General features: G+C 41.7%; 1 protein-coding gene across 1 annotated transcript in view; it reads left to right on the top strand.

Annotated features, from left to right (window-relative positions):
- crata (carnitine O-acetyltransferase a) overlaps positions 1 to 9826 on the top strand; it is a 29775-nt gene extending 19949 nt beyond the window's left edge. The window contains exons 7-14 of the mRNA XM_039779252.1: positions 893 to 1071; positions 1265 to 1365; positions 3059 to 3178; positions 3292 to 3414; positions 3937 to 4072; positions 4789 to 4851; positions 6358 to 6495; positions 8500 to 9826. Coding sequence (XP_039635186.1) covers positions 893 to 1071; positions 1265 to 1365; positions 3059 to 3178; positions 3292 to 3414; positions 3937 to 4072; positions 4789 to 4851; positions 6358 to 6495; positions 8500 to 8715 — 1076 coding nt within the window. The 3' untranslated portion in view covers positions 8716 to 9826. The remainder of the gene's footprint in view (positions 1 to 892; positions 1072 to 1264; positions 1366 to 3058; positions 3179 to 3291; positions 3415 to 3936; positions 4073 to 4788; positions 4852 to 6357; positions 6496 to 8499) is intronic.
- Positions 9827 to 14477: the final 4651 nt, after the last annotated feature.

Here is a 14477-nt window from a genome sequence, read left to right as displayed (position 1 = left end):
ACCGGGCAACTGTTACTGTCGAGCCCTGTATGAGGCTAGATATCGTCCTACGTTTTGGATATCGTAATACGACACAAGTGTTGTCTTTTCCTGGTTTTAAATGCTACATTACAGTAAAGTGATGTACTTTTCTGAACTTACTAGACTGTTCTAGCGGTTCTATTATTTACATTTACCCACACACAGTCATTATATCCACATTACTGATGATTATTTATCAAAAATGTCATTGTGTGAATATTTTGTAAAAGCACCAATAGTTAACCCAACAATATTGCCGCAATATCGATATTGAGGTATTTGGTAAAAAATATCTTTATTTGATTTTCTCTAACCAAGATGGCCAACACACGTTTATTAATGCCTGTATTGACAACCTTAGATAAATATATACGTACAGTTTATGTATCTATGATTGACAACAGCCGCACCCAACACTAGCTTCACTTCTTCCGTGTCTACCCTTCACAATAAAAGCCCAACTTAAATTCGCTCCGAGCATTTTGCCAAGAGAAAACTTACACTACGCTAATGACATTTTCAGACACCAAATAGTTAAAGAGAGGCATTGTCAGCACAATGTATTTTTAATTAAACCTACTTAACCTCTGTTCAAGGTGGAGCTTTCAGCTCTGATATAATGCTGGATAGTTTAATGAATAATAATAATGCATTGTGTTTTTAAAATTGATATTTTGTGAGTAGAATCTGCAACGTAACCAGTAACATTTCTCTGTCAGGTAAATGTAGTAGTAACAGGAATGCAACCTCAATATGAAAGTTATAAATAAATACAGCATGTAGAAATATGGATATCTAGATCAGTTCAACTGTTACATTCTGATTACATAAGAACATCATGTTTGCTTTGTGTGTGTACTTGATGTGTCAGATAAGACCAACAGAGAGTCAGTGTCTGCTATCCAAAGGAGCATCTTCACTTTGTGTTTGGATGGAGCCATGCCTCAGGTGTCTGATGAGATGCTCCGCAGCTGTGCTGCCGTCCAGATGCTGCATGGAGGAGGCAGCCAGTGGAACAGTGGCAACCGCTGGTTTGACAAGACACTGCAGGTGACCCACCGAAGCGGGATTTCTAAGTGATCCTAAAAAACTACGCACTATAGCTTTAAAATAGCTCTGGTATTTAAATGCAAATACCAATGTAAAATTGCTTATGTAATAATTTGACCTTGTCTACAAATTTCTCAGGCTGGATGACAATTCTTGTTTTATGCTTTAAGAAAGTTTCTGATCTCTCTTTCAGTTTATTATTGGAGAAGACGGGGTATGTGGTGTGAACTACGAGCATGCCCCAGCTGAGGGCCCCCCCATAGTGGCCTTGATCGACCATGCTGTAGAATATACGTAAGTAGGTGAAAGATCATTTGGACTCTGTAGGTGTCTATTTGGCTGTCTAGTTGTTATAACATCTTTGAAAGTTCAGCAACAAGACAGAGAGTACACAGAGACTTTCTGCCACTGGCATGGACAGGTTTAATCACAGACAGAAAATCACATTTAGAAATCCACGGTTTAATTAAAGGGTTACTATCGTTTTTTTTCAACCCTATTTCCCAATGTTTTTGTGTCTAAGTGACTGATGGAAAAAACAATCTGTGACATTGGTCCAGTATTAAGCGAGATCGCTGCAGTCGGCAGCAGCCAAACAACCTACAATTTAATAGGGTAATTGTCCAGCTTGTATTTACCTTCACAAAAGTGCTCGTTTTGCCGCTGACGGGCTCAGATTATTATTCTAAGGATTTTTAAGGAGGTCGACCTTTCTCTTAAAGAGAAAGATCCTTTTTTTTTTTTTTTTTTAAATGTAAAAACATCACTAAACCCACCAGACTCCGTGTAAATAAACAATAATTTTAGCATCGTAAAATACACTTCATTCAAAGTCGACAGAAACAAAATAAAACTATAAAAAGCTGTTTTTGTCATCTTTTCCAACCATCACAACTCTAGTTTTGAAATAAACACATAGATTACTGATTTACATGTGAAAATATATTGGCTCTATTTACGCTAAAAGTATTGTTTTTTTAAATAGAGTCTGGTGGGTTTAGCGCTAGCGACTTCAGAGCTGTTTCTGGTTAAACAGAAAGGTCTCAAAGAGGTTTTAAAGGTCTATCTCTAAAGGGATCCTTTCCATAATGTTGTCAGACACTTAGAATTTTAATCTGAGCCTGTCAGTGGCAAATGTAGAAATAAAATGGATGGATAGGCCATTGAACTGTTTCCCGTGGTCATTTGATTAGTACACAACAAAATATTGATTGCAGTAGTTTTCATAGTGACAATACGCGTCAGTGGGGCCGTAAACTGTGTTGCAGCTCGCTGGGAGGAGAGCCACCCGACGCAGCTCGGGAGTCTCTCTCTCTTGGAGTTGCAGGGAGTGAGGAGGAGGGACAGTTGGATCCAGTGGCAGTGGGTCAGAGGACCGCTAACGTTAGACCCAGCCCGCTGTTCAGCTCATTCTCTGTAACTGATGCATCATAAAAGCACGGCGGAACCAGCAAGCCAGCCAGCTGATGGTAGTTGGCTAACGTTAGAAAGAAAACAAGCCGAATAAAGCTGTCACTCGTGGCTATAGCAATGTCGTTTGTGTGGATGAAGCATGAAGTTAAGTTGACTCATTTAGCGGCTGGCTCTCATTAACGTTAATACGCCGCTGCTCGTTTGCCCGTCAGTTATTGTAAAGCCCCAGCTCCGCTGCTCGGCTGCTGCTCTGACCATTCTGCTACGTTGATTGGAATGGAAATGGCCTTTCTATCCATTTTATTTCTATGGTGGCAAAATAAAGCAAATTGGCGCTGAACATTTGCCCCATAGGGTTACATTGCAGCCTGGTCAGTGGCTGCCGGTTACAGAGTTCACGCTTAATACTGGACCAATGTCAAAGTTCCTAACAGTCAGTCTCTCACGTACCAAAACATAGGAAAATAGGGTCCAGGTTGAAAAAGTTACCCTTTAAGTATGTCTTTGGTTTTGAACTGTTTTTCTTCCATCTCATTGATGTGTTGTTTCTTTTCGTTGTTGTTTGTGGGAACAGGAGGAAGCCAGAGATGGCGCAGACTCCCATGGTGCCTTTGCCTATGCCCCAGAAACTACACTTTAACATCACGCCCGAGATCAAGAAGGACATTGAGGAGGCCAAGCACGCCATGAACATGTGAGGAAGGATTTTATAACGACACTCAGTGACCAGTAGTGTGTAGGCTATGTATACATTTTTACGTCCGGTCATTAGGCATAGAGATTGTTCTTACATTTCTCCCACCACAGACTGGCCCAAGACTTGGATATGATGGTCACGGTATTTGGCCACTTTGGGAAAAATGTGCCAAAGGCCCACAAGATGAGCCCGGATGCTTTCATACAGATGGCACTACAACTGGCTTACTACAGGTGAGATACTGAAAAGCTTTGTATGCAGACTTTTTACTCTTTACATTCTAAACCAAGGCTAACTAGAGCGCTGCCTGTAACAAACCTTTATCACAGAGTTACAGTAGGCTGCTACAGAGATTCTAAGATCTGTTCACTGAGATGAAATGGAGTTTTCAGGTACTTATAATTTAGGGATGTGTGATGTATCGGCAATCATCAGGTGTGTGTGTGTGTGTGTGTGTGTGTGTGTGTGTGTGTGTGTGTGTGTGTGTGTGTGTGTGTGTGTGTGTGTGTGTGTGTGTGTGTGTGTGTGTGTGTGTGTGTGTGTGTGTGTGTGTGTGTGTGTGTGTGTGTGTGTGTGTGTGTGTGTGTGTGTGTGTGTGTGTGTGTGTGTGTGTCCACCAAATGACATTGTGTGTGTGGTTATGTTTACGGTCGGGGTTGTCCACCAAATGATATATTTTTTTTTGTTGCCATTTTGGGCCTTTTTATTTGATAGGACAGCCCAGACATCACTGTCTGTCCTCATTGTCTCGACAGGATGTACCAGCGCTGCTGTGCCACATATGAAAGTGCCTCCCTGCGTATGTTCAGACTGGGCCGCACAGATACAATCCGATCCGCCTCGAGTGCCTCCGCTGCCTTTGTCAGAGCCTTTGATGACCCCAGCAAACAGGTCTGATGAGAATGAATGTCATGTATTCGTATTTACAGCAACCGTTTGGGTTGTGATATGAGTTAGTTAGTTTACTGCCAAAACTATCTCACATGGTAATGTTGGGCTTTATCAATCTGCCTAAAGTGTGTGTGTGTGTGTGTGTGTGTGTGTGTGTGTGTGTGTGTGTGTGTGTGTGTGTGTGTGTGTGTGTGTGTGTGTGTGTGTGTGTGTGTGTGTGTGTGTGTGTTGTGTGTGTGTGTGTGTGTGTGTGTGTGTGTGTGTGTGTGTGTGTGTGTGTGTGTGTGTGTGTGTGTGTGTGTGGAAACATCACTGGAAACTAGTGATGCAGCGGTGCACGATGCGAGTGCAACGATCAAAAAAGTGTGCATGGGAGGAAGAACTACATTGCGTTGACTGGCAATGCATTGTAATAGGGGTGAATCTGATCACGCCTGTACTTGCTGCATCTAAATGTGTTGTGTATTGGATTCTTGGCAATGCGTGGCGATGCATCGGCCTCAGACCGGAGATGCACATCCCTACTAGAATCATCATTAGTAAAAGATGATGCCAGATTAGGAGACTAAGTGATGGTGTTCTTCAGTATTTATTCTTCTAATGTTGAGGGATTTCCATGTTACACAAAGGTTTTCAAATGTATTTGAACACTGTAAAACAATAACCTACTATAAGATGTGCTGTAACGTTCCTATCTTCTTCTGGTTTTATCACAGAACACCGAGAAAGTTGATCTAATGGAGAAAGCTGTAAATGCACACAGGTCATATACTAACATGGTGAGTATTCACAGCAATGGGAGTTAAAGGTACAATATGTAACATCTATGCATTAAAATGTTATATATGTGTTGAGTTGTGTACTTACACTATCCTAAATGTTTCCAACAACGTTCAAACCCAGAGAAATCTGTTATTTTATTTTAATGACACGGAACGTTCCATTTAGTCTCCTGTCATCAAATCTTTGACCCCTCAATTTACCCTTAACTTCCGTCAAAAAACACGGCACCCAGATGATACGTTCGAGAGTTATCGTAAAACATACAGTGTCACAGAAACAATACTCAGTAACCGTAATGCAGCGTGCTTTCTGCCACACAGCATCATTTTATCATTGATTACATGCCACTTACACAGTAAGACAGAAGAGATCTTATCTGTTGATACTTATTTAAATATTGATTGATCCAGGTTAACGTGCTACGTTGACTAGTAACGTTAGCGTTAGCTCATGCTAATGCTCAGTGGGGAACGTTAATGTTACAAGGTTAAAACATAGATATAAGTATAATTGTTTTGATCAAGGTGAAGTTAACATTAAACAGCACTGGGCTAACTCACAATAACGTTCGCCAGCTAACGTTAGCTAGCTGTATAGATGGAAGACAAATCGAATGCTAATTTAGCCAGCTATCCCACCCTGTTTTTTCTGTCTCCGTACCCGCCGCTAAGGGACTTCAGTCGGGATGAAAGCGGACAACAGCCCCGGGGACACGGCACATCCTAAGTTAGCCAGCAGCCAGCCACTATTATTAACTTACAGCAATCCGAACCCAGCCAGTACAAACTCCAGCGCCGAGTGATAACGATGCTAACGGCAGTAACAAAGTTTTATGTTCAGTCGGGGAAACGGACCATATCACCCCAGGCGTCGGAGTCTGGCTGGCCACGGTGTGGTGCTGAAATTCTCCCCCCTTTAGCGTTTAGCGGTCTTCTTTACAGTTATGTTTGACCCACAAATGGTGACTGTCCTGTGGACAAAAGGTGAAGGTGGGAAGAGTCCGAAAGCAACACCCGGCCGCCATCCTATTGATGGAGGTGTATCCTCTGCCGGTATCTCTGGGGCCGCGGCTCGGCACCGGAGATACTCGGCGGCCAGCCCCGAAGATACTTGGCGGCCAGCCCCAGCAGCGAAGTAGCTATGTCTCTCAGCAGGGTTGCGTAACGTTACAACAAACCTCTTTCCCCAACCAATCGAGCTGCTTCGTAGGGCGGGTCTTGGTGTGGCCATAGTGGGATTTGTAAATTTGCTTCCTGCTCACCAGAACACAAGGCAGTCCCCAACACAGATGCAGAACTAATGCACTATTTCCTACTGTTTGAGTTTACGTTTAATAAAACTACATAGTACAATAGCCAACCATTTTAAGAAAAACTGTACTTAGTGTTTACTGCTAATTATTTGCAATAAGAAAAATTCAGAATAATGTGAGCCTTATCTTTTTAGAAGTGAACATCTGGTGAGGAACATTACGAATAAATGAATTCTCTCCATCCCCACAGGCAATCACTGGCCAGGCCATAGACAGACACCTCCTAGGCCTTAAGATGGTGGCTGTTGAAGAAAAACTCTCCGTACCCGATATCTACACAGACACTGCCTACGCCAAAGCCTTACACTACAAGCTATCTACAAGCCAGGTATGAGCATAACGGCAAAGATGTCTTGTCCTTAGGCCTGTAACAATTATGACATCATTGTCTATTGCAGTTTTTTTTTACATAATCGCTGTTTCTTTGTTTAGCCGCAATTAATTAACATTAGCTTAGGTCCTAAGGGGTATGACTGTTGATGGTAGTTGTCAGTTTTATGTTTAAAGTGTCTATATGTAAATTTCAGTTTGTGTTGATTCTAGCGGCCCCTTTGGACAATAGCGGAAGTGTTTTTACCACACCGGCTGTTGTAAAGATCTAGGAGTTACAGATGCATTGTTCCATTTCCAGTGTAGCATACTTAGTCTACTTTCGATGTCTCGAGCCAGAACATTAAGAGATTGTTGTAGCAACCAACGTAAAATAGAGTTAGGGTTAGATTCATATAGTGCATTTCATGAAACCCACGGACTATTTTACAGAAAACTTACACAAAAACAAACAACAAAAATAGTCCTTTATTCAGTCGAAAGTCACAAAATCAAAACTGAGCACTGAAAGGTTTTGCCACAAATTCAAATGACTGGCTTCTCTCCTTCATAACTAGCAGCTACACTGTTACTTATTCCATATGTACGGTGGAGAGAGAGAGTCTCTTCACTCAGAGAACCACATTGATTACGTTCTAAAGCACAAATAAATGACCATCAAACACTCAACAGATGATTTTTTCCTCCTCTGCATTTCATTAATTGCAGCAGTAAACAAGTAAGTAGGCTACTCTAGTATCTAATTATGACCATTATAGGACGAAGGGAGAACAGTTCTCTTTGTTTAATATCATTAAAAGTAAAGATAGCTTTTGCTCTCCGCTTCCAGACTCATTTTAACAGAGAAAGAGGGAGTGGTCTGCTCAAGACAGCGCCACAGTCAACTACCCGCTGCAGACGAGTGTATGTCTCGGCCGAGTGCGAGGGGGGGGCAGAGAGAGAGGGAGAGGGAGCGGACTTACTCTCAACATTCTAACAATGGGTTTTACAGGGAGCTTTTTTTCTTTCACTATTGCTCTGCAAAAGTTAACTCAGTCAACTTTGGACAACGGGCGTCGGATCTTCTACGCCAATATTGAGGCTGCTGCTCTGCGCTTGTGTACTGATATCACAAGACACTTGGTACCTCAACGAGAAATCTCGTCACGGTTTAATTTTGCGAGATCTCATGGGAGAAGGTCACGTCGCACCTCTACCAATGACCGTAGAAGCCAGCATTGGGACAGGCACATCCTGCAGCCTGCTCCTTAAAGATGAATCTGAGCATTGGCCAGTGGTAGATGAATTCTTCCTATGGTGTGATGAGGCCTTCATAACATTTTTGTTTCAATTGACACAAAAACTCCAGACTGTCCTCCACAAATTTACCATTCAAATTTAAAATTTATCAAAAACTAAGCCCACAGTGCATTACATTTTACTGCATACAGTAGTGTAAACAAATACTGCGATGTCCTCCAAACAAAATCTTTGATGTTCATGGGATAAAGTCACAACATTCGAAGAGCACGTTTGGTATGCAAAATCTCAGAAGTTTATTTATAATAAAAAATAAATTTTTTAGTTGTTTTGAATTGTGTATACAATGAATGTAAAATAGAGCATCTTTAAACATAAAGTTGGCATGTATTGATCTTTGTGAAAATAAATTACAGGCATCTCTATGTTGTCTTAAAGCAACACTGGAGAACTTTTCTCACAATTCCACTTCCAAACTGTAGTGGGAAAAGTTCTCTAGTGTTGCTTTAACCAAGTTCACAAATTCTCAGAATGTTTAGAATATTAATTTTTTTCTTGCATTTTCATGCGAACCTGCTCCTTGTGTACTAGGAGTTATACTATAATTTGTATTTGTTTAGTTTTTTTATCTTGCACTGACTCCTGACTAAAGATCAAGTTTCCCATCTGGGATAATAAAGTGACTAAACTGAACTAAGATGGAAACTATTCTTCAAGTATTTGACCCTGGCTAACTAACACCACATTCTCATTTCTTCACAAGGTGCCGTCCAAGACTGACTGCGTCATGTGTTTCGGCCCGGTTGCATCCGACGGATACGGCGTGTGCTACAATCCTATGAACGATCACATCAACTTTGCAGTGTCGTCTTTCAACACCTGTAAAGAAACCAACGCAGCACATCTGGCCCAGGCCGTGGAGGGCGCCCTGTTGGACATGAGGACACTGCTGGAACAAACCCCAAAAGCCAAACTGTGAAGGGCCTCCAGACTTTACTGACCTCTTCGTAACGGAAGTAGACTCAACAGGGCTAGGATAGGCTTGATAGGAAGACCGCTCTTGGTGTGATTGGGTGACATTTGGGTGACTGATGTTGCGTGTTCTTTGAGTTTTTGAGAAAGGAGAGGCTCGGTCCAATGAAGATTTAACAAAAGAGATTTAATAATAAAATGACATGACCGAACAGGATTTTACGCTGCAGCGGGCTGAAAGAGCTGTCTCTCCTAACGGGTCCACATCTATTCAGTCCCAAACATTTCTCACTTTCACAAATATATTCTCTTGAAGTTGAGGGCGGTTCCTTGGATGAAAACCTTTCCCGTTGGTCCGTCGTCGCCCAAAAGAAGGCGTTATTTCCAAATCCATGTGTTTTGAGTTTACTTCCGGTCACAGGGGTTGGCTCCAAGACGGATAGACAAAAGGTTTCTTCCTGCCGTGTGACAAAGAACATTCTGAATACATCAAAACATCAGCATTGTTGTAATTGTTTTTAAACTCTACACTGAACCCCACCTGGTGCAAGCTACAGTTGGTAGTCTGAACCAGCGTTCTCACCATGGTATTGATCATCATTAATCATGCACTTTAAATGATGCCGTGATAGCTGCTGTGTAATGGCTGGGCATTATGGATCTCACCTCTGACGTCACAGGCAAGGGGTGGGGTGGGGGGGGGACTGCTCAGGACTAGGGCTGGGCATCATTCATAATCTTTCAATCCGGTGCCAATTTCGATTCCTCAGTTTCGACACCGGTTCCTTAACGATACTTTTTTCGATACCTTATGTTTTAAAATCCATTACATGAACATACATCAACAAAAATACATTAAACACAAAACTTTTATTTTCCAACTTAATTGTGACTGTGTTATCAAAATTAAAACAATCTGCTAACACTGCTCACTTGGAGTAACATTAATAAAACTGGTTGTGCTTTTGGATAGGGGTGCACCAGTCAGATACTCAGGATTGGTATCAGTCCGAACTTTAAAAATTAACAAAAAGAGAAACCTTTTTGCCACAATATGAACATATTATAAATAATAAACAAATGACATTGTGTACAGGCTAATATTGAATAGGGCTTTGACTCCGAACTTCGTTATTCGAATATAATTCGAATATTTAAAAAAATAATGATATTCGAACGAATATTAGCCAGCCCTTAATATTCGAACCTATTATTTTTTGTAAATGAGTTTGCTTGTAAACGTTGTTTTCAGTTCAGATTCCGAGGCTTTTTCACGCATTTCAAAATGTAACTACACGTCGCGGCGACGCACGTCTCTCGGCCGTGGCTCGGTAACGGTGAATTCCCCCCGAATTCTCAAAGAAGGCAGGCTGGCCCAGGGCCAGGCCAGGCCAGGCCAGGGCCAGACCAGGACCAGGGCCAGGCCAGCTCAGCGGCGTCTTTCTCCCGTCGCGTTCCGCTGTCTCTCCTACCTACACCGGCGCCGCACCCTGTCCCTTCTCCCCTTTCTACCTGCTGCTCAGTGCTGCTGCACATGAGGAGAGAGCACAGAGGGGGGGGGCTGCTCCTCTGTCACACAACAGAAGAGAAAGGTGACTGTTTCGGCGGCTACAGAAGAGAAATACATGGCGTGCTCGCTGGACAATACTGGCGTCTCTTTTTTATTTTACAGAAAGTCGCTGTCTTTTCTACAGAAAGTCGCCAGATTTGTCGCTAGTCGCTTTTGTGAAAAAAAGTCGCTAAGTTGGCAACACCGCCCACACACACTGGCTCGACGCACACACCAGCACACGAGTATCAACATCAGACCACTTACGTAGGCTACGGTGAAAGCTCTGAACTTCCTGTCGAAAGCACACTGTTTGTGTTTAATCCAGGGTCTGACTTAATTTTTTTTTTTAAACTGAAGGCATTTAATGGTCAAAATATTATTAATAAATATTCGAATATATTCGAATATTAATATAAAAACGAACTTCGAATATGATTTTTGGGCAAAAGTCAAAGCCCTAATATTGAACTAACTAAAATGCAAAGGAATGTAAACAACAAAGACTTTTTAGTGCAAACCTTTAACAAGAAACTGACTGCTCTGTTGTCAACATTGGGCAGTGGTGGCTTGTGACCGGGAGTTCGCCGATTCAATCCCCAGACCGGCAGAATAAAATCTGGGTGGGGGAAAGTGAAAGAGCAGCGCTGGTCCCTCCCTCATTACCACCACTGAGGTGCCCTTGAGCAAGGCCCTTAACCTCCTACCGCTCCAGTGGAGCTGCTCAGTGGCCAATAATCATATTAATATATCGCAGCGAATGGTGTCTGCGTGAAGTTTTGAAAAACTGTAACCACACTTGAAACCACTTTATCGGCATCGCCACGTAGTTTGCTCGAGTTGGTGCGTGCTTGTGTGTGTCGGCGCTCCGTTCTCTGTCAATATGCAGAGGACAGATAAGCTTGCGCGCAGACGCTTTTGGAACCAAAATTTGGCGGCGAGAGAGAAATAATTTTTCGATACTCGTAGGATCTGAGTATTTTCGGCCGGTGCCATAAAAGTATCGACGTTCGGGGCCCAGCCCTACTCAGGACGCCATTACACCACTTTATCTTTACTTATGTTGTTTGCCACTATAGACCCAATGACAATGTTTGTTACATGTTACAATAACTTCCGGGTAGAAAACTTCGGCCTCTCTCACATATAATTTTTAACGGCGCTGAGCAAATGGGGGCAAGGAACAACTGGATGTACTCATCTTATTCATCTAAAATGCATGTTTGATGCTTTCATATGTCATCACTTTCCCCAACGTTAGCTGTTGGGCCACAGACAAAAGAAAATTACACCACCCAAACTAGCAGTCAGTCCGACCGGCGGTGAGATGTTGCTGTTCCTAACACTAGATTTGGTTTATCAAAGACTCTAGCAAAGCAACCCCGCACACCGCTGTGTCTAACTAGATATCTTTTTAAACGTCACAGTCACGCTTTTATAATGACATGGGAAATAAACAAGTTTGCAGACTTCCCATTTCTCCGCAATTGAAATCAACCGCCAGTTCTCTAGCCGGAAGTGATTTTTGTGTTGGCGCAACATCAGTGATTTGGTTCTGAATGTCGCATATAATGACACAGTTTTACAGAGGTTTCTGTTTCAAAGTGGAACATGGACAAATAATTAACAGAAATGATCTTGTTGATGGATATGGGTGGATATTTCATGATTTTTATTATCAACAAGTCACCAGATGAGACCACGCCTAACGAATGAGAATTGTGTAGCCACAAACTGGTTCATGCCTCTGTGCCTTAGACCAAACCCAAGAGCCACACTGCTGCATCAGGTGGCATTTTGCTCCATTGCACCGTGGGTTATTCCTTTGCAATGGCATTTGTTAATTGTTTCTGCATTGTACAGCACCCACCAGAGGTCACATGGTAGAATAATACAGGTAACATTCACAAAGAAAATTGGTGTCCTTAAAGGTTGGATTTTCCCAATTTTTTTTTTTTTTTTTTTTAAATTAAGATCAATTTCCAAAAGATTTATTTTTATTCCTCTTTTTAGTCAACTTTAGCATGGGTCCATAAACTGATGAGCGCCACTGTATTAAAATGTTCTACCATATGACAGCCAGTGGGTGGCAGTATTGATTCTGCACTGCTGTCTTTCACGGCGTGTGTTTTTTCTTCAAAAGACAGAGAGACCTAAAAGTATTTTTTATTTTATCAGTGTAACATTGCCATGTTTGAAATTGGGTAATATTGCCTTGCCTTGTGACGTGGCAAGCCACATATTTCTTTCTGAATTTAAAATGTGTTTTAAAAAACATTTTGTAAACTGCGAAATCAAGGAGTCCTCCTCAGATAGACGTCAGATTTGATATCTCTATCTCTGGAAGAGATGCCTCCACTCGATAGGCTTTTGTCCAGTCAGGAAGAAGTGTAATTATTGTGAAAGCAGAAATTAAGCTAATGATTTTGGGAGTGTAGTCAAGCAGGAAAATTGCATAATTACGCATGGATGGGGCAGTGATGTTTTGTTCAAATTAATTTCTTCCTAAATTAAATGCATGTTTTTCAAAACACTTGCTGTGTCGTATTGTTGGTTTTGTCGTATTTGTCCTAAGTTTTAGTGTAGCACCATTTGCTTTTCAGCACCATCTCAATGCACTACTGACGTGTTTCATGCCAGCAGAAACTAGTGGGTCTTTATTAAACCAGTGACTTATTGTTACACATCCATTAGTCTTTATTAAACCAGTGACTTATTGTTACACATCCATTAGTCTATACATACATACATACATACATACATACATACATACATACATACATACATACATACATACACACGACGTTCCACTTCCGATATTGCTCCAGTGCCGCTGGAAATTCTGCCGGATGTCCTTTTTTTTTTTTCGGCCAGATATCCTTCCACTTTTTTTCTGTTGGCGTCCGCTTTGCTACCAGTGGCCTGTCAACCTTCCTCTATAATACCATTCAGATTTTATTTTATATATGCAAATTATATTTGAATGCTATATTTAAACCAATTATTAATATTTAATACGCTACTCAGGCTTTTGCTTTGCTAATGCCACTAATGGCATGTGGTTGTTTTTATACGTTCTGTCCACTAGAGGGACTTCAAACAGAACTCGAAGGGGCACACCCATTACATTTCTGGCACGCCACTTTGTTTACATTGAAGCGGCTCTGTAGTAAAGGCTAACGGTGCTCAGTTAGCACACTGACAGCATGCAACGATATGTCAAACGGAGTAACAGCATTGATAACTATTCAAAATGTTGCTGTCGTTACTTTTTTGGCAGTTGATTAGCAACCTGTTTCTTGCAGATTGTCACGTTAATAAGAATTCATCTATTAGAAAATAATATATAAACTCGAAGCGGACTCTGACAGCTAAAAGGCAGCTAACGTTACCTTTAACGTTAGCTGTCTCTGGCAGCTAACTCGTGAAGCAGTAAGGAAACAAAAATAAGCTGATTAATGATAACATAAGCATTTGATACGTTATGTTAAAACAGTATATCCCATCCTTTTGATTCCCAGCCGCAACCTGACACTCCCGTTTACTGCTCCGTCTCTACAGTAGCTCCATGCCCTAAGGGTTCCTCACCCGACATGACAAAAGCATTTTGTTTTCGCATGCGGGAAGGCCAAGGAGAGAGGGGTGAACATCGCTAATGTTAGCCAACACATTTCTAAAAAATAAAGATGTGAATAGTAATTTCAGCATTCGATAAGTATAATTTTTTTTACATTTCAAAATAAATTTGACTCTCGGAATTTGTTCCAACAGATCACATTAGTACCAGGTTTCAAATGGGGCCTCAGTCCCTACTATGACTCAAGCTTAAAAAACACTGGATTCTACATCTTCCCATAATTCAATGGGATAGCATATGTGTGTTAGACCCTCACTGCCTGGCAAGCACTCACATATTCCCAGTCCTTTTAATGGCGGCTGTGTATTCCTCAGAGTCAGCGCTTTGAACATTGGAGTTGTTATACTCCGCAGCCTCACTAGACTCTTACTGTGGTCTTTAGTGCCAGCTGTGAAATAGGCTCCTGGCTCTCTGCTGTAAGCTCTGGCTCTACCAACTCAGAAAATACAGTACCTCTCCTGTTCTTGGACTGCTTTCTTAGCCTGTGCATGAGTTCATGTTCTATCTAGGTCTTGGACTTCACTCCACTACTGGTCTCAGTTCTGCCTCATCTGCAACAACCCTTTTACCAGCTACATCATTT

This window comes from Perca fluviatilis, chromosome 17 (genome assembly GCF_010015445.1).
Source record: "Perca fluviatilis chromosome 17, GENO_Pfluv_1.0, whole genome shotgun sequence".
NCBI lineage: Eukaryota > Metazoa > Chordata > Actinopteri > Perciformes > Percidae > Perca > Perca fluviatilis.
Note: the sequence above shows the minus strand (reverse complement) of the source record. Positions and strands in the feature narration are given on the sequence as shown.